The sequence below is a fragment of the Coregonus clupeaformis genome, unplaced genomic scaffold, assembly GCF_020615455.1.
Source record: "Coregonus clupeaformis isolate EN_2021a unplaced genomic scaffold, ASM2061545v1 scaf0539, whole genome shotgun sequence".
NCBI lineage: Eukaryota > Metazoa > Chordata > Actinopteri > Salmoniformes > Salmonidae > Coregonus > Coregonus clupeaformis.
Window position 1 is genome coordinate 54,550 of NW_025533994.1, and position 23,379 is coordinate 77,928.

General features: G+C 44.1%; 1 protein-coding gene across 2 annotated transcripts in view; it reads right to left on the minus strand.

Moving 5' to 3' along the window:
* The window catches only part of LOC121543906 (calcium-independent phospholipase A2-gamma-like), a 35,722-nt gene extending 13,704 nt beyond the window's left edge, over positions 1 to 22,018 (minus strand). For both annotated transcript variants that reach the window (XM_045215867.1, XM_045215868.1), the window contains exons 1-7: positions 21,960 to 22,018; positions 19,074 to 20,330; positions 18,313 to 18,462; positions 17,875 to 18,121; positions 17,421 to 17,592; positions 17,157 to 17,214; positions 16,464 to 16,658 (exon numbers count right to left, since the gene is read on the minus strand). In XM_045215867.1, coding sequence (XP_045071802.1) covers positions 16,464 to 16,658; positions 17,157 to 17,214; positions 17,421 to 17,592; positions 17,875 to 18,121; positions 18,313 to 18,462; positions 19,074 to 20,090 — 1,839 coding nt within the window. In that variant the 5' untranslated portion in view covers positions 20,091 to 20,330; positions 21,960 to 22,018. The remainder of the gene's footprint in view (positions 1 to 16,463; positions 16,659 to 17,156; positions 17,215 to 17,420; positions 17,593 to 17,874; positions 18,122 to 18,312; positions 18,463 to 19,073; positions 20,331 to 21,959) is intronic.
* Between the last annotated feature and the right edge of the window lie 1,361 nt (positions 22,019 to 23,379).

Genomic DNA, 23,379 nt, shown 5'->3' on the forward strand with positions numbered 1-23,379 from the left:
CCTGCTCTCTCCAGGTGCACTGTAAAGAAGTATCAACACCTCTCTCCCTGCTCTCTCCAGGTGGTCACTGTAAAGAAGTATCAACGCCTCTCTCCCTGCTCTCTCCAGGTGGTCACTGCAAAGAAGTATCAACACCTCTCTCCTGCTCTCTCCAGGTGGTCACTGTAAAGAAGTATCAACGCCTCTCTCCCTGCTCTCTCCAGGTGGTCACTGTAAAGAAGTATCAACGCCTCTCTCCCTGCTCTCTCCAGGTGGTCACTGTAAAGAAGTATCAACGCCTCTCTCCCTGCTCTCTCCAGGTGGTCACTGTAAAGAAGTATCAACACCTCTCTCCCTGCTCTCTCCAGGTGGTCACTGTAAAGAAGTATCAACGCCTCTCTCCCTGCTCTCTCCAGGTGGTCACTGTAAAGAAGTATCAACACCTCTCTCCCTGCTCTCTCCAGGTGGTCACTGTAAAGAAGTATCAACACCTCTCTCCCCGCTCTCTCCAGGTGGTCACTGTAAAGAAGTATCAACGCCTCTCTCCCCGCTCTCTCCAGGTGGTCACTGTAAAGAAGTATCAACACCTCTCTCCCTGCTCTCTCCAGGTGGTCACTGTAAAGAAGTATCAACACCTCTCTCCCCGCTCTCTCCAGGTGGTCACTGTAAAGAAGTATCAACACCTCTCTCCCTGCTCTCTCCAGGTAGTCACTGTAAAGAAGTATCAACGCCTCTCTCCCTGCTCTCTCCAGGTGCACTGTAAAGAAGTATCAACACCTCTCTCCCTGCTCTCTCCAGGTAGTCACTGTAAAGAAGTATCAACGCCTCTCTCCCTGCTCTCTCCAGGTGGTCACTGTAAAGAAGTATCAACGCCTCTCTCCCTGCTCTCTCCAGGTGCACTGTAAAGAAGTATCAACGCCTCTCTCCCTGCTCTCTCCAGGTGGTCACTGTAAAGAAGTATCAACACCTCTCTCCCTGCTCTCTCCAGGTGGTCACTGTAAAGAAGTATCAACGCCTCTCTCCCTGCTCTCTCCAGGTGGTCACTGTAAAGAAGTATCAACACCTCTCTCCCTGCTCTCTCCAGGTGGTCACTGTAAAGAAGTATCAACGCCTCTCTCCCCGCTCTCTCCAGGTGGTCACTGTAAAGAAGTATCAACACCTCTCTCCCTGCTCTCTCCAGGTGGTCACTGTAAAGAAGTATCAACGCCTCTCTCCCTGCTCTCTCCAGGTGGTCACTGTAAAGAAGTATCAACACCTCTCTCCCTGCTCTCTCCAGGTGGTCACTGTAAAGAAGTATCAACGCCTCTCTCCCTGCTCTCTCCAGGTGGTCACTGTAAAGAAGTATCAACACCTCTCTCCCTGCTCTCTCCAGGTGGTCACTGTAAAGAAGTATCAACGCCTCTCTCCCTGCTCTCTCCAGGTGGTCACTGTAAAGAAGTATCAACACCTCTCTCCCTGCTCTCTCCAGGTGGTCACTGTAAAGAAGTATCAACGCCTCTCTCCCTGCTCTCTCCAGGTGGTCACTGTAAAGACATTTAGCCTTACTACTTTTTCAACTACCATAAAACTACAGCTGAAGCAACACACACCTTTCCTTCAGGAAATGCACCTTTTTTAGTTGTTGCTCGGTTAAATCAAAGTTGGTTTTGCGTTACCATACTGATACTTCCAAGTCTTTATTCAAGGCTAAATAAAGGTCAAATAAATAAACAACGCTCTCATTGTGAGGTTCCTAGGATGGTTCTTCTTGGCTAATCTAAGGGCTTTGGCTTGGGTCAATGGACTGATGCCAACCCAGGGCACTGGTCCACATTATTACTGACAGAAGGGATGGAGGGAGTCGGACATTACGACCATTACCGTGGCACCCTTCAGCACTGTGTGTGCAGGGCCGGCTCCAGGCATAGAAAACATAGGCAGTCGCTTAGGGCCCCAGGCTGCTAGGGGGCCCCAGACCCCCCAAAACAGGAACTTAACTTACTGTTGAGAGTTAGAATAGTAGAATACACAAGATGCAAAATGTAGTTGTGCATCAGCAATTTATCTCATTATGTCAGTCACAATTAGCCATGTCAGCTAACAATTTTGTTGATTTTTTGTAGGCTACTTTTCTACGGTGTCGTCTATCTTCAAATGCAAGAATAACTTCAAGAAAAACATTAGGAAATATAGCTGACTAAATTCTTTCTATGATAAACATTAGAAATATGATGGCCATGCATCGTTTTTGCAAAAATACCTTGCTTTTACATCGTAAGCTAATTTACTTAGCTATGTGTGGCTGCTAGCGTTGCACTTCAGTTGTCATCTGATGAAAATGATTTTCTACCGAATGTGTTGCACTAATGTATTAATTATGTTAATGTTTTATTCATATTATATTACTTGTGTCTCTTTCGTTATCACATGTAAGACTAAATGCCATTTGTACAATTGGCCCAGCGTCGTCCAGGGTAGGGGAGGGAATGGTCGGCAGGGATGTAGCTCAGTTGGTAGAGCATGGCGTTTGCAACGCCAGGGTTGTGGGTTCGATTCCCACGGGGGGTATGAAAAAAATTAAAATAATGTATGCACTCACTAACTGTAAGTCGCTCTGGATAAGAGCGTCTGCTAAATGACTAAAATTTAAAAAAATTAATATACTATCCAGATAAGAAAATGTCTGATAATTGAACATTCCATAGAATCCTAGAAAAATATCACTGGTCCCTAAAACGTCTAACTCATTCACAGTAAAAGGTATCACTATTCTGATTTCAGATGATCAATCCTTAAAGGAACACTCAATACGCCTTAAATATTTCTCCATCTTCATTAGGAAGGTGTGTAAATGGCAGTTGTTTGGGGAAAGAACGTTGATTTTCGTATAAGATACACATTTTCACAGGTGTTTTTTCTTGAACTGATTACCATTCGATGGCTGTGGTGCCATTGTATGTCATATCATTTGAAAGGGCTGTTTCTCAGCTTTCAAAATATGTATCATGTTTTCATATATGGTTTGACACCAGCAAATGTTCCTCATTAATGCACGCAAAAGGTCATGGTCTGAGTACATTTCCTAACGGTGATTTACAGTTACAGTTAGCCGGTGTTCTGAAGCCTAGTGTTTCCATTCCCCTTTAAAACACAGATTTTTTTATGGGCGGGCTGGTGGGCGGGCGGGCGTGTCTCCGTCCGGACTGACTGAGAGCAGAGGGAGTTCAGCTGTCAACCGGTTTCTCAGCCAAGAGCTACAGCTGCTCCTTGCATTTTAATCCACACACACTAAATATATTAAACAGAACATAATGGGATTAGTGATAAGAGTCTATTGACTATGTAATAGCATATCAAATAGGCCTGCCCACTGGGTATGTAGCATTGTCAGAGAAGGGACAGAGAGCTAAAGGGAAATCTATGGATAAATGGACTTAGCCTTATCAAAATGATGAAGCAGGAAGTTCAATCATCGAAAAGAGGTTCATCCAAGACAACAGCCAAGTCTCATGACAAACTAAGGATTCAAATGATTGCTGGCACATTAAAAAACAACCACATCTGTCCATTGAACAGTAAAGAAAACTCCAAAAACAACCCAGCTCTCTCAAGAGGCGAGTCAAGATCTGTAGACTTTAAATACATCTCTAGTCTACACTTTCCTCTTTGGTCTGTTGTAAAGCTGTTGAAAAGAGGGAAACAGGGCCAACACACAGTGGCACACAGTAAATAAAGCATGTCACCAAATCATCCTTCTCTCTCCAGTGGCGTGTGCGTGCGCTGTGTGTTTAAATATCAATAAATCACTGGAGTGTGTGGCAGGGCACTGTGCTCCATTGTGAATGGGTGATCAAAGGGACTGTAGGCCAGGCAGGCAGCTACCTCTCCTTTCAGACTCTGGGTAAAGGTTAAAGAACGGCTTGTCTGAGGGCTCTGCCCAGATGGAGGGATGGAGGGAGGCCCAAACCCACTTGGTCGGGTAGATAGAAATCTCCATGGCAACCAGTGAATATTCTAAGGCTCTGAGAAGAGAGCTTGCTTTGCATTTAGCTCTGATTTCCTTCTTCCTGAAACAAACTAACATACAGGAAATAGCCTTCGCTCTATGACGCAGGTGTACAGTCTACAACCAAACAAAACTAAAGCAGGTCAACGGAGTGGCATCCAAATTACAACAGGTCAAATACCATTCTGTTAACCTAGAAAATAGTCTGACAAACTAATAGGTTAGTGGAGCATAATTTGGCTCTATGTGTTGATATTCTCTTTCATTAACAGTCAGTGTCTCCTCCGGTTCCCCTACAAACAGTAGTACCTACAGGAACCCTTCTCCATCACAGGGGGGCTCAGTCTTTGATGTGTGTGTTTGAGCGTTTGTTTGTGTGTGTGTGTGTGTTTGAGGGTTTGTTTGTGTGTGTGTGTGTGTGTGTGTGTTTGAGGGTTTGTTTGTGTGTGTGTGTGTGTGTGTGTGTGTTTGAGGGTTTGTTTGTGTGTGTGTGTGTGTGTGCGTGTTTGAGGGTTTGTTTGTGTGTGTGTGTGTGTGTGTGTGTGTGTGTGTGTGTGTGTGTGTGTGTGTGTGTGTGTGTGTGTGTTTTGAAACTGAGCTGCACTTCCTAACCTCCTGCCAAATGTATGACCATATTAGAGACACATATTTCCCTCAGATTACACAGATCCACAAAGAATTCGAAAACAAACCCAATTTTGATAAACTCACATATATATTGGGTGAAATACCACAGTGTGCCTTCACAGCAACAAGATGTGTGACCTGTTGCCACAAGAAAAGGGCAACCAGTGAAGAACAAACACCATTGTAAATACAACCCATATTTATGTTTATTTATTTTCCCATTTGTACTTTAACTATTTGCACATTGTTACAACACTGTATATATACACATAATATGACATTTGAAATGTCTTTATTCTTTTGGAACTTCTGAGTGTAATGTTTACTGTTAATATTTATGGTTTATTTCACTTTTGTTTACTATCTATTTCACTTGCTTTGGCAATGTTAACATATGTTTCTCATGCCAAAAAAGCCCCTTAAATTAAAATGTAATTTAATTGGCGCTCTACATTTGCTCTCACACAGCCAAGCACACAGAAGCACACACTAGGACCCTCCAGTTAATGGCCTCTGGCCTAGGAGAGGCCTGTCAGGAAGTTTACTGGATGTGTATTGATTTGAGAGAGGTTGCAGGTAAACGAGTGACAGTCAGAGAGAGATCATAGAGACAGAGAGACAAAGAGAGAGAGATCATAGAGACAGAGAGACAAAGAGAGAGATCATAGAGACAGAGAGACAAAGAGAGAGATCATAGAGACAGAGAGACAAAGAGAGAGATCATAGAGACAGAGAGACAAAGAGAGAGATCATAGAGACAGAGAGACAAAGAGAGAGATCATAGAGACAGAGAGACAAAGAGAGAGATCATAGAGACAGAGAGACAAAGAGAGAGATCATAGAGACAAAGAGAGAGATCATAGAGACAAAGAGAGAGATCATAGAGACAGGGAGACAAAGAGAGAGATCATAGAGACAGAGAGACAAAGAGAGAGATCATAGAGACAGAGAGACAAAGAGAGAGATCATAGAGACAGAGAGACAAAGAGAGAGATCATAGAGACAGGGAGACAAAGAGAGAGATCATAGAGACAGGGAGACAAAGAGAGAGATCATAGAGACAGGGAGACAAAGAGAGAGATCATAGAGACAGGGAGACAAAGAGAGAGATCATAGAGACAGGGAGGCAAAGAGAGAGATCATAGAGACAGGGAGACAAAGAGAGAGATCATAGAGACAGGGAGACAAAGAGAGAGATCATAGAGACAGGGAGACAAAGAGAGAGATCATAGAGACAGGGAGACAAAGAGAGAGATCATAGAGACAGAGAGACAAAGAGAGAGATCATAGAGACAGAGAGACAAAGAGAGAGATCATAGAGACAGAGAGACAAAGAAAGAGATCATAGAGACAGGGAGACAAAGAGAGAGATCATAGAGACAGGGAGACAAAGAGAGAGATCATAGAGACAGGGAGACAAAGAGAGAGATCATAGAGACAGAGAGACAAAGAGAGAGATCATAGAGACAGAGAGACAAAGAGAGAGATCATAGAGACAGGGAGACAAAGAGAGAGAGCATAGAGACAGGGAGACAAAGAGAGAGATCATAGAGACAGAGAGACAAAGAGAGAGATCATAGAGACAGAGAGACAAAGAGAGAGATCATAGAGACAGGGAGACAAAGAGAGAGATCATAGAGACAAAGAGAGAGATCATAGAGACAGGAGACAAAGAGAGAGATCATAGAGACAGGGAGACAAAGAGAGAGATCATAGAGACAGGGAGACAAAGAGAGAGATCTATAGAGACAGGGAGACAAAGAGAGAGATCATAGAGACAGGGAGACAAAGAGAGAGATCATAGAGACAGGGAGACAAAGAGAGAGATCATAGAGACAGGGAGACAAAGAGAGAGATCATAGAGACAGGGAGACAAAGAGAGAGATCATAGAGACAGGGAGACAAAAGAGAGAGATCATAGAGACAGGAGACAAGAGAGAGAGATCATAGAGACAGAGAGACAAAGAGAGAGAGATCATAGAGACAGGGAGACAAAGAGAGAGATCATAGAGACAGAGAGACAAAGAGAGAGATCATAGAGACAGAGAGACAAAGAGAGATCATAGAGACAGGGAGACAAAGAGAGAGATCATAGAGACAGAGAGACAAAGAGAGAGATCATAGAGACAGAGAGACAAAGAGAGAGATCATAGAGACAGAGAGACAAAGAGAGAGATCATAGAGACAGGGAGACAAAAGAGAGAGATCATAGAGACAGGGAGACAAAGAGAGAGATCACAGAGACAGGGAGACAAAGAGAGAGATCATAGAGACAGGGAGACAAAGAGAGAGATCATAGAGACAGGGAGACAAAGAGAGAGATCATAGAGACAGGGAGACAAAGAGAGAGATCATAGAGACAGGGAGACAAAGAGAGAGATCATAGAGACAGGGAGACAAAGAGAGAGATCATAGAGACAGGGAGACAAAGAGAGAGATCATAGAGACAGGGAGACAAAGAGAGAGATCATAGAGACAGGGAGACAAAGAGAGAGATCATAGAGACAGGGAGACAAAGAGAGAGATCATAGAGACAGGGAGACAAAGAGAGAGATCATAGAGACAGGGAGACAAAGAGAGAGATCATAGAGACAGAGAGACAAAGAGAGAGATCATAGAGACAGGGAGACAAAGAGAGAGATCATAGAGACAGGAGACAAAGAGAGAGACATAGAGACAGAGAGACAAAGAGAGAGATCATAGAGACAGAGAGACAAAGAGAGAGATCATAGAGACAGGGAGACAAAGAGAGAGATCATAGAGACAGGGAGACAAAGAGAGAGATCATAGAGACAGAGAGACAAAGAGAGATCATAGAGACAGGAGACAAAGAGAGAGATCATAGAGACAGGGAGACAAAGAGAGAGATCATAGAGACAGGGAGACAAAGAGAGAGATCATAGAGACAGGGAGACAAAGAGAGAGATCATAGAGACAGGGGAGACAAAGAGAGAGATCATAGAGACAGGGAGACAAAGAGAGAGACTCATAGAGACAGGGAGACAAAGAGAGAGATCATAGAGACAGGGAGACAAAGAGAGAGATCATAGAGACAGGGAGACAAAGAGAGAGATCATAGAGACAGGGAGACAAAGAGAGAGATCATAGAGACAGAGAGACAAAGAGAGAGATCATAGAGACAGAGAGACAAAGAGAGAGATCATAGAGACAGGGAGACAAAGAGAGAGATCATAGAGACAGGGAGACAAAGAGAGAGATCATAGAGACAGGGAGACAAAGAGAGAGATCATAGAGACAGGGAGACAAAGAGAGAGATCATAGAGACAGGGAGACAAAGAGAGAGATCATAGAGACAGAGAGACAAAGAGAGAGATCATAGAGACAGAGAGACAAAGAGAGAGATCATAGAGACAGGGAGACAAAGAGAGAGATCATAGAGACAGAGAGACAAAGAGAGAGATCATAGAGACAGGGAGACAAAGAGAGAGATCATAGAGACAGGGAGACAAAGAGAGAGATCATAGAGACAGGGAGACAAAGAGAGAGAGCAGAGAGACAGAGACAAAGAGAGAGATCATAGAGACAGGGAGACAAAGAGAGAGATCATAGAGACAGAGAGACAAAGAGAGAGATCATAGAGACAGGGAGACAAAGAGAGAGATCATAGAGACAGAGAGACAAAGAGAGAGATCATAGAGACAGGGAGACAAAGAGAGAGATCATAGAGACAGGGAGACAAAGAGAGAGATCATAGAGACAGAGAGACAAAGAGAGAGATCATAGAGACAGGGAGACAAAGAGAGAGATCATAGAGACAGGGAGACAAAGAGAGAGATCATAGAGACAGGAGAGACAAAGAGAGAGATCATAGAGACAGAGAGACAAAGAGAGAGATCATAGAGACAGAGAGACAAAGAGAGAGCTCATAGAGACAGAGAGACAAAGAGAGAGATCATAGAGACAGGGAGACAAAGAGAGAGATCATAGAGACAGGGAGACAAAGAGAGAGATCATAGAGACAGGGAGACAAAGAGAGAGATCATAGAGACAGAGAGACAAAGAGAGAGATCATAGAGACAGGGAGACAAAGAGAGAGATCATAGAGACAGGGAGACAAAGAGAGAGATCATAGAGACAGGGAGACAAAGAGAGAGATCATAGAGACAGGGAGACAAAGAGAGAGATCATAGAGACAGGGAGACAAAGAGAGAGATCATAGAGACAGGGAGACAAAGAGAGAGATCATAGAGACAGAGAGACAAAGAGAGAGATCATAGAGACAGAGAGACAAAGAGAGAGATCATAGAGACAGGGAGACAAAGAGAGAGATCATAGAGACAGGGAGACAAAGAGAGAGATCATAGAGACAAAGAGAGAGATCATAGAGACAGGGAGACAAAGAGAGAGATCATAGAGACAGGGAGACAAAGAGAGAGATCATAGAGACAGAGAGACAAAGAGAGAGATCATAGAGACAGAGAGACAAAGAGAGAGATCATAGAGACAGGGAGACAAAGAGAGAGATCATAGAGACAGGGAGACAAAGAGAGAGATCATAGAGACAGGGAGACAAAGAGAGAGATCATAGAGACAGGGAGACAAAGAGAGAGATCATAGAGACAGGGAGACAAAGAGAGAGATCATAGAGACAGAGAGACAAAGAGAGAGATCATAGAGACAGGGAGACAAAGAGAGAGATCATAGAGACAGAGAGACAAAGAGAGAGATCATAGAGACAGGGAGACAAAGAGAGAGATCATAGAGACAGGGAGACAAAGAGAGAGATCATAGAGACAGGGAGACAAAGAGAGAGATCATAGAGACAGGGAGACAAAGAGAGAGATCATAGAGACAGAGAGACAAAGAGAGAGATCATAGAGACAGGGAGACAAAGAGAGAGATCATAGAGACAGGGAGACAAAGAGAGAGATCATAGAGACAGGGAGACAAAGAGAGAGATCATAGAGACAGGGAGACAAAGAGAGAGATCATAGAGACAGAGAGACAAAGAGAGAGATCATAGAGACAGAGAGACAAAGAGAGAGATCATAGAGACAGAGAGACAAAGAGAGAGATCATAGAGACAGGGAGACAAAGAGAGAGATCATAGAGACAGAGAGACAAAGTGAGAGATCATAGAGACAGGGAGACAAAGAGAGAGATCATAGAGACAGGGAGACAAAGAGAGAGATCATAGAGACAGGGAGACAAAGAGAGAGATCATAGAGACAGAGAGACAAAGAGAGAGATCATAGAGACAGAGAGACAAAGAGAGAGATCATAGAGACAGAGAGACAAAGAGAGAGATCATAGAGACAGGGAGACAAAGAGAGAGATCATAGAGACAGAGAGACAAAGAGAGAGATCATAGAGACAGAGAGACAAAGAGAGAGATCATAGAGACAGAGAGACAAAGAGAGAGATCATAGAGACAGGGAGACAAAGAGAGAGATCATAGAGACAGAGAGACAAAGTGAGAGATCATAGAGACAGGGAGACAAAGAGAGAGATCATAGAGACAGGGAGACAAAGAGAGAGATCATAGAGACAGGGAGACAAAGAGAGAGATCATAGAGACAGAGAGACAAAGAGAGAGATCATAGAGACAGAGAGACAAAGAGAGAGATCATAGAGACAGAGAGACAAAGAGAGAGATCATAGAGACAGAGAGACAAAGAGAGAGATCATAGAGACAGGGAGACAAAGAGAGAGATCATAGAGACAGAGAGACAAAGAGAGAGATCATAGAGACAGAGAGACAAAGAGAGAGATCATAGAGACAAAGAGAGAGATCATATAGACAGGGAGACAAAGAGAGAGATCATAGAGACAGGGAGACAAAGAGAGAGATCATAGAGACAGAGAGACAAAGAGAGAGATCATAGAGACAGAGAGACAAAGAGAGAGATCATAGAGACAGGGAGACAAAGAGAGAGATCATAGAGACAGAGAGACAAAGAGAGAGATCATAGAGACAGAGAGACAAAGAGAGAGATCATAGAGACAGAGAGACAAAGAGAGAGATCATAGAGACAGGGAGACAAAGAGAGAGATCATAGAGACAGAGAGACAAAGAGAGAGATCATAGAGACAGGGAGACAAAGAGAGAGATCATAGAGACAGAGAGACAAAAGAGAGAGATCATAGAGACAGAGAGACAAAGAGAGAGATCATAGAGACAGAGAGACAAAGAGAGAGATCATAGAGACAGGGAGACAAAGAGAGAGATCATAGAGACAGAGAGACAAAGAGAGAGATCATAGAGACAGAGAGACAAAGAGAGAGATCATAGAGACAGAGAGACAAAGAGAGAGATCATAGAGACAGGGAGACAAAGAGAGAGATCATAGAGACAGAGAGACAAAGTGAGAGATCATAGAGACAGGGAGACAAAGAGAGAGATCATAGAGACAGGGAGACAAAGAGAGAGATCATAGAGACAGGGAGACAAAGAGAGAGATCATAGAGACAGAGAGACAAAGAGAGAGATCATAGAGACAGAGAGACAAAGAGAGAGATCATAGAGACAGAGAGACAAAGAGAGAGATCATAGAGACAGAGAGACAAAGAGAGAGATCATAGAGACAGGGAGACAAAGAGAGAGATCATAGAGACAGAGAGACAAAGAGAGAGATCATAGAGACAGAGAGACAAAGAGAGAGATCATAGAGACAAAGAGAGAGATCATATAGACAGGGAGACAAAGAGAGAGATCATAGAGACAGGGAGACAAAGAGAGAGATCATAGAGACAGAGAGACAAAGAGAGAGATCATAGAGACAGAGAGACAAAGAGAGAGATCATAGAGACAGGGAGACAAAGAGAGAGATCATAGAGACAGAGAGACAAAGAGAGAGATCATAGAGACAGAGAGACAAAGAGAGAGATCATAGAGACAGAGAGACAAAGAGAGAGATCATAGAGACAGGGAGACAAAGAGAGAGATCATAGAGACAGAGAGACAAAGAGAGAGATCATAGAGACAGGGAGACAAAGAGAGAGATCATAGAGACAGAGAGACAAAGAGAGAGATCATAGAGACAGGGAGACAAAGAGAGAGATCATAGAGACAGAGAGACAAATAGAGAGATCATAGAGACAGGGAGACAAAGAGAGAGATCATAGAGACAGGGAGACAAAGAGAGAGATCATAGAGACAGGGAGACAAAGAGAGAGATCATAGAGACAGAGAGACAAAGAGAGAGATCATAGAGACAGGGAGACAAAAGAGAGATCATAGAGACAGGGAGACAAAGAGAGAGATCATAGTGACAGGGAGACAAAGAGAGAGAGATCATAGAGACAGGGAGACAAAGAGAGAGATCATAGAGACAGGGAGACAAAGAGAGAGATCATAGAGACAGGGAGACAAAGAGAGAGATCATAGAGACAGAGAGACAAAGAGAGAGATCATAGAGACAGAGAGACAAAGAGAGAGATCATAGAGACAGGGAGACAAAGAGAGAGATCATAGAGACAGGGAGACAAAGAGAGAGATCATAGAGACAAAGAGAGAGATCATAGAGACAGGGAGACAAAGAGAGAGATCATAGAGACAGGGAGACAAAGAGAGAGATCATAGAGACAGAGAGACAAAGAGAGAGATCATAGAGACAGAGAGACAAAGAGAGAGATCATAGAGACAGGGAGACAAAGAGAGAGATCATAGAGACAGGGAGACAAAGAGAGAGATCATAGAGACAGGGAGACAAAGAGAGAGATCATAGAGACAGGGAGACAAAGAGAGAGATCATAGAGACAGGGAGACAAAGAGAGAGATCATAGAGACAGAGAGACAAAGAGAGAGATCATAGAGACAGGGAGACAAAGAGAGAGATCATAGAGACAGAGAGACAAAGAGAGAGATCATAGAGACAGGGAGACAAAGAGAGAGATCATAGAGACAGGGAGACAAAGAGAGAGATCATAGAGACAGGGGAGACAAAGAGAGAGATCATAGAGACAGGGAGACAAAGAGAGAGATCATAGAGACAGAGAGACAAAGAGAGAGATCATAGAGACAGGGAGACAAAGAGAGAGATCATAGAGACAGGGAGACAAAGAGAGAGATCATAGAGACAGGGAGACAAAGAGAGAGATCATAGAGACAGGGAGACAAAGAGAGAGATCATAGAGACAGAGAGACAAAGAGAGAGATCATAGAGACAGAGAGACAAAGAGAGAGATCATAGAGACAGGGAGACAAAGAGAGAGATCATAGAGACAGGGAGACAAAGAGAGAGATCATAGAGACAAAGAGAGAGATCATAGAGACAGGGAGACAAAGAGAGAGATCATAGAGACAGGGAGACAAAGAGAGAGATCATAGAGACAGAGAGACAAAGAGAGAGATCATAGAGACAGAGAGACAAAGAGAGAGATCATAGAGACAGGGAGACAAAGAGAGAGATCATAGAGACAGGGAGACAAAGAGAGAGATCATAGAGACAGGGAGACAAAGAGAGAGATCATAGAGACAGGGAGACAAAGAGAGAGATCATAGAGACAGGGAGACAAAGAGAGAGATCATAGAGACAGAGACAAAGAGAGAGATCATAGAGACAGGGAGACAAAGAGAGAGATCATAGAGACAGAGAGACAAAGAGAGAGATCATAGAGACAGGGAGACAAAGAGAGAGATCATAGAGACAGGGAGACAAAGAGAGAGATCATAGAGACAGGGAGACAAAGAGAGAGATCATAGAGACAGGGAGACAAAGAGAGAGATCATAGAGACAGGGAGACAAAGAGAGAGATCATAGAGACAGGGAGACAAAGAGAGAGATCATAGAGACAGAGAGACAAAGAGAGAGATCATAGAGACAGGGAGACAAAGAGAGAGATCATAGAGACAGAGAGACAAAGAGAGAGATCATAGAGACAGGGAGACAAAGAGAGAGATCATAGAGACAGGGAGACAAAGAGAGAGATCATAGAGACAGGGAGACAAAGAGAGAGATCATAGAGACAGGGAGACAAAGAGAGAGATCATAGAGACAGGGAGACAAAGAGAGAGATCATAGAGACAGGGAGACAAAGAGAGAGATCATAGAGACAGAGAGACAAAGAGAGAGATCATAGAGACAGGGAGACAAAGAGAGAGAGGTTGAGGTAGATAAGGAAAACAGAGAGAAAGAGAGAGAGGTATTAGAGAGAGGTTGAGGTAGATAAAGAAAACAGAGAGAAAGAGAGAGAGGTTGAGGTACACTACCGTTCAAAAGTTTGGGGCCACAAATGTCCTTGTTTTCCATGAAAACATACATGAAATGAGTTTGAATAGGAAATATAGCAAAATGAATAGTAGTCATTGACAAGGTTCGAAATAATGATTTTTTATTGAAATAATAATTGTGTCCTTCAAACTTTCCTTTCGTCAAAGAATCCTCCATTTGCAGCAATTACAGCCTTGCAGACCTTTGGCATTCTAGTTGTCAATTTGTTGAGGTAATCTGAAGAGATTTCACCCTATGCTTCCTGAAGCACCTCCCACAAGTTGGATTGGCTTGATGGGCACTTCTTACGGTCAAGCTGCTCCCACAACAGCTCAATAGGGTTGAGATCCGGTGACTGTGCTGGCCACTCCATTATAGACAGAATACCAGCTGACTGCTTCTTCCCTAAATAGTTATTGCATATTTTGGAGCTGTGCTTTGGGTCATTGTCCTGTTGTAGGAGGAAATTGGCTCCAATCAAGCGCCGTCCACAGGGTATGGCATGGTGTTGCAAAATGGAGTGATAGCCTTTTTTCTTCAAGATCCCTTTTACCCTGTACAAATCTCCCACTTTACCACCACCAAAGCACCCCCAGACCATCACATTGCCTCCACCATGCTTGACAGATGGCATCAAGCACTCCTCCAGCATCTTTTAATTTGGTCTGCATCTCACAAATGTTCTTCTTTGTGATCCGAACACCTCAAACTTCAATTTGTCTGTCCATAACACCTTTTTCAAATCTTCCTCTGTCCAGTGTCTGTGTTCTTTTGCCCATCTTAATCTTTTCTTTTTATTGGCCAGTCTGAGATATGGCTTTTTCTTTGCAACTCTGCCTAGAAGGTCATCCTGGAGTCGCCTCTTCACTGTTGACGTTGAGACTGGTGTTTTGCGGGTACTATTTAAGGAAGCTGCCAGTTGAGGACCTGTGAGGCGTCTGTTTCTCAAACTAGACAGTCTAATGTATTTGTCCTCTTGCTCAGTTGTGCACCGGGGCCTCCCACTCCTCTTTCTATTCTGGTTAGAGACAGTTTGCGCTGTTCTGTGAAGGGAGTAGTACACAGCATTGTACGAGATCTTCAGTTTCTTGGCAATTTCTCGCATGGAATAGCCTTCATTTCTCAGAACAAGACTAGACTTACGAGTTTCAGAAGAAAGTTATTTGTTTCTGGCCATTTTGAGGCTGTAATCAAACCCACAATTGCTGATGCTCCAGATACTCAACTAGTCTCAAGAAAGCCAGTTTTATTGCTTCTTTAATCAGCACAACAGTTTTCAGCTGTGCTAAAACAATTGCAAAAGGGTTTTCTAATGATCAATTAGCCTTTTAAAATGATAAACTTGGATTAGCAAACACAACGTGCCATTGGAACACAGGACTGATGGTTGCTGATAATGGGCCTCTGTACGCCTATGTAGATATTCCATTAAAAATCAGCCGTTTCCAGCTACAATAGCCATTTACAACATTAACAATGTCTACACTGTATTTCTGATCAATTTGATGTTATTTTAATGGACAAAAAAATGCTTTTCTTTCGAAAACAAGGAAGTTTCTAAGTGACCCCAAACTTTTGAATGGTAGTGTAGATAGAGAGAAAGAGAGAGAGGTTGAGGTAGATACACAGAGAGAAAGAGAGAGGTTGAGGTAGATAAACAGAGAGAAAGAGAGAGAGGTTGAGGTAGATAAACAGAGAGAAAGAGAGAGAGGTTGAGGTAGATAAACAGAGAGAAAGAGAGAGAGGTTGGGGTAGATAAACAGAGAGAGAGAGAGAGAGGTTGAGGTAGATAGAAAGAAAGAAAGAAAGAGAGAGGTTGAGGTAGATAAACAGAGAGAAAGAGAGAGAGGTTGAGGTAGATAAACAGAGAGAAAGAGAGAGAGGTTGAGGTAGATAGAAAGAAAGAAAGAAAGAAAGAAAGAGAGGTTGAGGTAGATACACAGAGAGAAAGAGAGAGAGGTTGAGGTAGATACACAGAGAGAAAGAGAGAGAGGTTGAGGTAGATAAACAGAGAGAAAGAGAGAGGTTGAGGTAGATAGAAAGAAAAACAGAGAGAAAGAGAGAGGTTGAGGTAGATAGAAAGAAAGAAAGAAAGAAAGAGAGAGGTTGAGGTAGATACACAGAGAGAAAGAGAGAGGTTGAGGTAGATACACAGAGAGAAAGAGAGAGAGGTTGAGGTAGATAAACAGAGAGAAAGAGAGAGAGGTTGAGGTAGATACACAGAGAGAAAGAAAGAGAGAGGTTGAGGTAGATACACAGAGAGAGAGGTTGAGGTAGATACACAGAGAGAAAGAGAGAGAGGTTGAGGTAGATAAACAGAGAGAAAGAGAGAGAGGTTGAGGTAGATACACAGAGAGAAAGAGAGAGAGGTTGAGGTAGATACACAGAGAGAAGAGAGAGAGGTTGAGGTAGATACACAGAGAGAAAGAGAGAGAGGTTGAGGTAGATACACAGAGAGAAAGAGAGAGAGGTTGAGGTAGATACACAGAGAGAAAGAGAGAGAGGTTGAGGTAGATAAACAGAGAGAAAGAGAGAGAGGTTGAGGTAGATACACAGAGAGAGAGGTTGAGGTAGATACACAGAGAGAAAGAGAGAGGTTGAGGTAGATACACAGAGAGAAAGAGAGAGAGGTTGAGGTAGATACACAGAGAGAAAAAGAGTGGTAAAGCTACACATATAAAGATAGATCAATTGGTTACCTGGTGCAGGTCTTTTCCCAGTGTATACTCCTGGAAGTACCCTGGGGCGGCGGAGGAGGCTCTGATGGCCTGCCACATCTTGTGTTTACAGTCTCCTATGTAGTGGGACCTGACCCCTGGTAGCATGCTGTAGTTCCTGAACACATAGGCCTTCAGAGGTAGACCCCTGTTCACTATGGTGCTCACTGCTGACACCTAGAGGAGAAACAGAGGCATTAAGACGTGTTCATGAGCACATAGACGGGTTGGTTGTTTAGCAACAAAATCGACACGTGCGCAACTCTAGGGCAAAACAGACGGAGTTAGTTTAGACTGTTAACAACATGTAAACTAGATTTTGTCTCCAAATGTTTATTGAAAACATAAATACATTTGCACAATGAGCACTTGTTGTCTCTTAAATGCATCGTTACAGTTGTTGGTTAGCTAGCTAGCGAATTTTAGCCATATTAGCATTGACATGACATCAGTCAAAACACCTCAAAACAAGACATGGTATCAATAACAAGACACAACGAGATCGTTGCTAGCTATCTGACCGTCCAGAATCATAACAACGCACATCTGGCCTTATCGATGTGCACACATAATTTTGGTGACGTTGTCAGCCAACCCGTCTATATGGAGTTGATTAAGTCTTTGTTCACTGTGTAAACGTATGGTTGTTAAAGTGATGTATAGAGAAAATCTTACCTTCGGGCATTTTGGATCCCGGGCTGTCTCGACCATGAGGCCTTCTCCCATTCTCTCTCTGTTACACACAAAACATTCACCACTTCATTATCATTATTAAATTAGGCAAAACAATATTGCTCCAAAATAAGAACATGATTTTCAATTACTACAAAATAATCTTCCAACATCCCTTTAAATCCCATAGGTCAGACTACACTGTCAGATCTTTTCCACCACTGACATGAGAGAATACTAGACGGAGCAGCAGGGTACTGTACAAACTTGAGGATGTTCTCCCAGATCTGGCTGTCGTAGAAGGCATGGCTCCAGCCCATCTTGACGGTTCCCACGATTACGTTCTGTTTGAACACGTCAGAACCCAGCTTCCTGTAGAGTTCCTCACAATCATCCAGAGGAATCTGGAACACCCCCAACATGAAGGCCAGGATGGCACCTGCGGGACAGGGGTTCATCATGTTAGGATGCCACATACCACATGTACTAAACAGGATTTAGGATCAGGATTTGATTTTAAGACTGGACTGTATAGTGTCTTTCATTAAACATAAGGAACTGGTTTCTCAGATGTAAATTAAGCCTAGTCTTGGCCTAAAAAGAATGCTCAATTGAGAATATTCTCAGGACTAGGCCTAATCTGAGTCTGGGAAGCCAGCCCTAGTAGTTTGGGCCGATATCATGTTGTATAAAATACAGGGAGCATGGTGAAACAGCCTACCTGTGCTGACCCCACAGATATAGTCAAACAGCTGGTAGATGGGTTTGCCCGTCAGGGTCTGCAGTTTATGTAGGGCCAGCAGGGCCACCAGTCCCCTGGTCCCCCCTCCATCGATGGCCAGGATCCGTATACCCCGGCCCTTCACAGGGTCTGTGTATCCCACCAGGGCCAGGGCTTCTCTCACTGCAGCCTGGAGCCTGGGGTCTCTGGTCTGCCTCAGACGCAACAGGCACGGGATCACCCTCTCCTGGAGAGGGGGGGGGGGTTAACTTCAGCAAACTCACACACTTCTACATTTACCTACCTTAGTTGAATGCACTGATTGTAAGTTGGTCTATGAGAGCTTCCGCTACATGACTAAAACATGAATGTAAATATACCCACAGTATATCTACAAGGATTCAAGTTGACATTGTCTACACACACCGCCACCCCCACCTTGACGGCCACGCCGCGTGTCTCAGGGTACTCCAGTAGATGCATGCTGAGCTCCTCCACACGGCTGGTGTGGATATTCACATCTGTGGCTTTCTGGATGCCCTGCACCAGGGCTCTGGTCCTGTTGTCCATACTCACCCGGGCTATGATCTGGGATGGGAGTGCACAGAACACATCCAGTACCCAAATTAGACTTAACAGTAATTGTTTGTGTGTAATGTTTTTCCCTCTGTCCCAGATCATTGAACATTAACTTCAAACTGAGAGGGTAAGACACTTCAACCTGAGAGGGTAAGACACTTCAACCTGAGAGGGTAAGACACTTCAACCTGAGAGGGTAAGACACTTCAACCTGAGAGGGTAAGACACTTCAACCTGAGAGGGTAAGACACTTCAAACTGAGAGGGTAAGACACTTCAAACTGAGAGGGTAAGACACTTCAAACTGAGAGGGTAAGACACTTCAAACTGAGAGGGTAAGACACTTCAAACTGAGAGGGTAAGACACTTCAAACTGAGAGGGTAAGACACTTCAACCTGAGAGGGTAAGACACTTCAAACTGAGAGGAAAGTATTATATAAAACAGAGCACTTTTTTTAATACAAAAAATTCATTAATTATCACTAACTATGTAATTAGAGGTATGACCTAAGAATGTCTATAAAACACGTAACAGAGCATTTATTCAAGTTCATTTTAATTAATTCACATTCACATGGCAGAGAATCGTTCATTTATATGAATCAGTTTCAGTTCAGTACCTTCTCTCTCTGGCTCAGCAGCAGTTTCTTGGCCCTCTCTTCAGCGTTCTTCTTCTCCTCCTCCTCAGTCTCTGTCTTCTCTCCAGGCTTCCTCACAGCCTCCTCCGTGGTCTTCCCTTTAACTGCTGCTGTGACGCTCTTGGCTTCAGCCCTGAACTTACTAGGAACCAAGGGTGCTATGTAGCTGCCAAAGAATGCCTGAACATTGGGGCGAGGGTCGGACAGGTACTGCCCAAACCCCCCTTTTTTAGAGGGTGTTAGGGTGGGGGTAGTGGTGGCTGGGTCAAAGGAAGTGTTGTCTGAGGCAGGGCTTTCTCGGGTGGGAACACCTGAGGTTGGGCTAACCTCGTCCAGGGGAGGAGTCGGTCGTGGGGTAGCAGTCTCGCCCTGGATAACCTCGGTCTCAGCTGCCACTGGTACTGAAACGGGGATGTGGTCCCCGCTCTTGGTGCTCTGATAGCGTTGATTGAGGGCAGGCTTGGAGGACGTGGATGCTTGAGCATTGTCATTTAGATGGTGAGGCTTCTTGTCGTCTCCTGTTGATAGACTACTACTACTCCCGAAGTAGTCGTTGACATGTTGAGCCAGGGTGCTGTATGTCTCGTCCATGTTGGTGGAGAGGGCCTCTGGGTGGAACAGCTGTAACGTCTGCTTGGCCATGGCTGACGAGGAGCTGGCGGCGGAGTTAGCCACTGACGCAGTGAGACTATGTTTGGGCTTGACGTTGGCCATGAAGGGTTTCTCTAAAGCCTGAAGTGGCTGATTCTCCTTCACCTCCTCTCCATTGTTCTGCTCCTGTCCTACTGTCTGATCCTGCTCTGGTGGCTTCATGGCTGTTGCAGCTGAAGCATCACTCGCTGCCGGGGTTGGAGATGGAGTCGGAGGCTCCGCTTTGGCCAGTACCTTCTCTGCATGGGCGGCTGCGGCGCTGGGCTTAAGGCGGGATATCTTGGAGAGGAGGTCGGTGCCGCTTACCGCTTTGGAAACAGTGTTGAGCGTGCTCCTGATCCGCGACATGCGTCGACTCACACCAGAGACAGGAGAGAGTTAAAATAGTTTGACTGGACTACAGCCTTTGCTTGTGCCAGTGCTGATACGGGGATAGGCCTTGTTGGGTCATCTCCTGTGTTCAGTTAGGACAACCTCTGGAAAATGGATCAGTCAGGACAACCTCTGGAGAATGGATCAGTCAGGATAACCTCTGGAGAATGGATCAGTCAGGATAACCTCTGGAGAATGGATCAGTCAGGACAACCTCTGGAGAATGGAAGAAAGATAGAGAACCATTATGGTGCCTCTTGGCTCTGGTCCAGCATATGTCATCTAGGAATTAAGCACCCTCCTAGAATATTACATTTACATTTTAGTCATTTAGCAGACGCTCTTATCCAGAGCGACTTACAGTTAGTGAATACATATATTTTTTTGTATATATTTTTTTTATACTGGCCCCCCGTGGGAAACAAACCCACAACCCTGGCGTTGCAAACGCCATGCTCTATCAACTGAGCTACATCCCTGCCGGCTATTCCCTCCCCTACCCTGGACGACGCTGGGCCAATTGTGCGCCGCCCACGAGTCTCCCGGTCGCGCCCGGCTGCGACAGAGCCTGGATTCGAACCAGGATCTCTAGTGGCACAGTTAGCACTGCGCCACTCAGGAGGTTATATCTGAGAAAGAAAACAAATGGATGTCTGAGGACTTTGTGCAAAGTAAAACCACAATGGATGAGAGAAAGAGCCCCTCATTACAATTAAAAAAGATAGAGAGCACTGGTTGGCCATTCAAACCCTATCAAATACCCGGATGTTCCTTCTGTTCCATGGTAGCCATGGAAACCCTTCAAAACAACAACATTATGCTGCAGAAGAGCACCTGTCTGGTGTAGAAAACGAATGATATCTACGGGTTTCCAAATACCTTCTCAAAGTACGTTTTGATATACGAAGAGAAACACGATGGAAGAGAGGCCTTCATCAAACCTAAGCTTGAGAGCATCTGAAATCGTGAAAAATGTACTGGAGAACGCGCGCTGTGTTCTCGGCCACCACCAGCGAGAAGTGCAACACTACACCGACTACGAGTTCAGAAACATCCAATGGATCACTTGCAAGGACTTTACCATTGAACTGGGGAAACAGCAAGTCGAGGAGTACATCCACACATGGGAGGTGCATCCCAGCTGGCTTTTTAGCATAGAATTCCTCCAGGAGACGGATCATGAGTTTCACAAACAGTACCACTACCGGGCACAATGGAGCATCCCCTCCCGACGCACCCCGACCCCCAAGGCGACGGCCTGTGTCTACTTTGTCATTGTGATCTCCAAGATCAAACCTCAGACTTTGCCCGTGGAGGTGTTCTTTCTAGTGGAGTCGAACAGGCTGACACACAGGCCAGGGAAAACGAGGTTCAGGGAGAAGTGGTTGAAAGACGTCATCGAGAGCAAAACGTTGCTCCAGAATACTGTAGACTTTTAGCAATGTAAACAGAATGGACAGCTAACGTTTCTGTGGCGAATATTCATCTCTTAGGAGACACCTTGCGAGCACATATCCAAGGCAGAAGGGAACACAAGGGCTTGTAACAATAAAGGGACTTCATGTCTATTACTTCACTGTGAAGAGTTGAAAAAACATAGCTACATATCAGCGAAGCTATTTGATTTACAAAAACTCGGCCGTTTGTTTGCTAGCTTAGTTTGCTAACTAGCGATACAACAACAGCTAGCTAGTTTCTTTTTCGCCTGCTACGTTGGGTTAGCTAACTAACAATGCAGCATCAGCTCGCTAATCATCATTGAGTTTATGAGAGCCCATTTCAAAAGGTGTTTTGTAAATTATGATAAAACCTTCACAAATGTAACATTTAATTCAAGGAAATTACCAGAACAGTCAGCGTTTCATTGACAGCTCGGCTAGCCAAGGAAAACAGGAAATGTGGAAATATACAATAGAGCATGTTACGGTGCTCTGCTTCTCGATTGGCTGTTTCATAGACACGTCAACCACTAACCACCAACCACGAGAGGGCATGCATTGACTGCTCTGTAACACTAGAGGGCAGCATCTCATATGAGAGAATACTCCATGTGTGAATCTCATTAGATTTCATTGCGGGACAGCTACAGTATTTAATTGAATTTAAATTGGAGAAAAATAATTCCGCATTACTCATTTGTTTTACTCATGTTTGGCACAAATGTTCATTTCACCACTTAGAGTATGAACTAATGATTTGATACAAACTAGATGGAGTGTGCATCCGATTGTAATCTACAACATTCCAGTACATTTTACAGAACAACATAGCCACATATAGCCCACCACTGAAAGTAGCTAATCGCTTAGCTATAACGTTGTTATTTGTGTTGTTGGCCCAATAAGAGGAGGATTGTTCAATTGATAACATACAATGACGACATGTGATGCAAATTAAATATGGATTAAATATGGATGATTTAGAGATCATTCATTGATCATCCCATTGAGGATTTATCTATCTCTACTATGGATTCTTTCATGCAGAGTCTCGTTCAACAACATGCAGCGCAAAATGTCAGCAATGTGTGCAAATGTTAAATGAGCTCCTATCTTGATACAACATGGTTGGGAGGGACATTGGTTTCTATGATTTCAACAAAGGTAATTGGACAAGGTCCATTCAGGTCTCACAATGGGGTGCCACGAATTCTCTTAAACCTCAATGTAAAACCACTGTATGGATGTGTCCCAAATGGAACCTTATTCCCTATATAGTGCACTACCAGAGCCCTATGAATCTATAAAGGAATAGGGTGCCATTTGGGACACACTATGACGCACACACGCCATTAAACAACCTAACAGCACTCTGACTGTGCTCAGTGAGTTACACTAAAGGTGATCTGGCTCCAAAGGGGTAGCCACCGGCCCTGACAATCATTTTGTACATGTGCCTGTTCCTGTGCCCGCTCTAAATGGCCATAGAGTTCCCAACGCATTTATTGGATTTTCACCCTTATTTCATTACACAAACAGTAGTGGGCATAGACCAGTTGAATAAATGACTCTCTGGTACAGAGTGTAATAACATGGAGGACCACAGAAACAACCCACAGAGGCACAGTGCTGCTAGAGGAGCACAGTAACAACCCACAGAGGCACAGTGCTTCTAGAGGAGCACAGTAACAACCCACAGAGGCACATTGCTGCTAGAAGAGCACAGTAACAACCCACAGAGGCACAGTGCTGCTAGAGGACCACAGAAACAACCCACAGAGGCACAGTGCTGCTAGAAGAGCACAGTAACAACCCACAGAGGTACA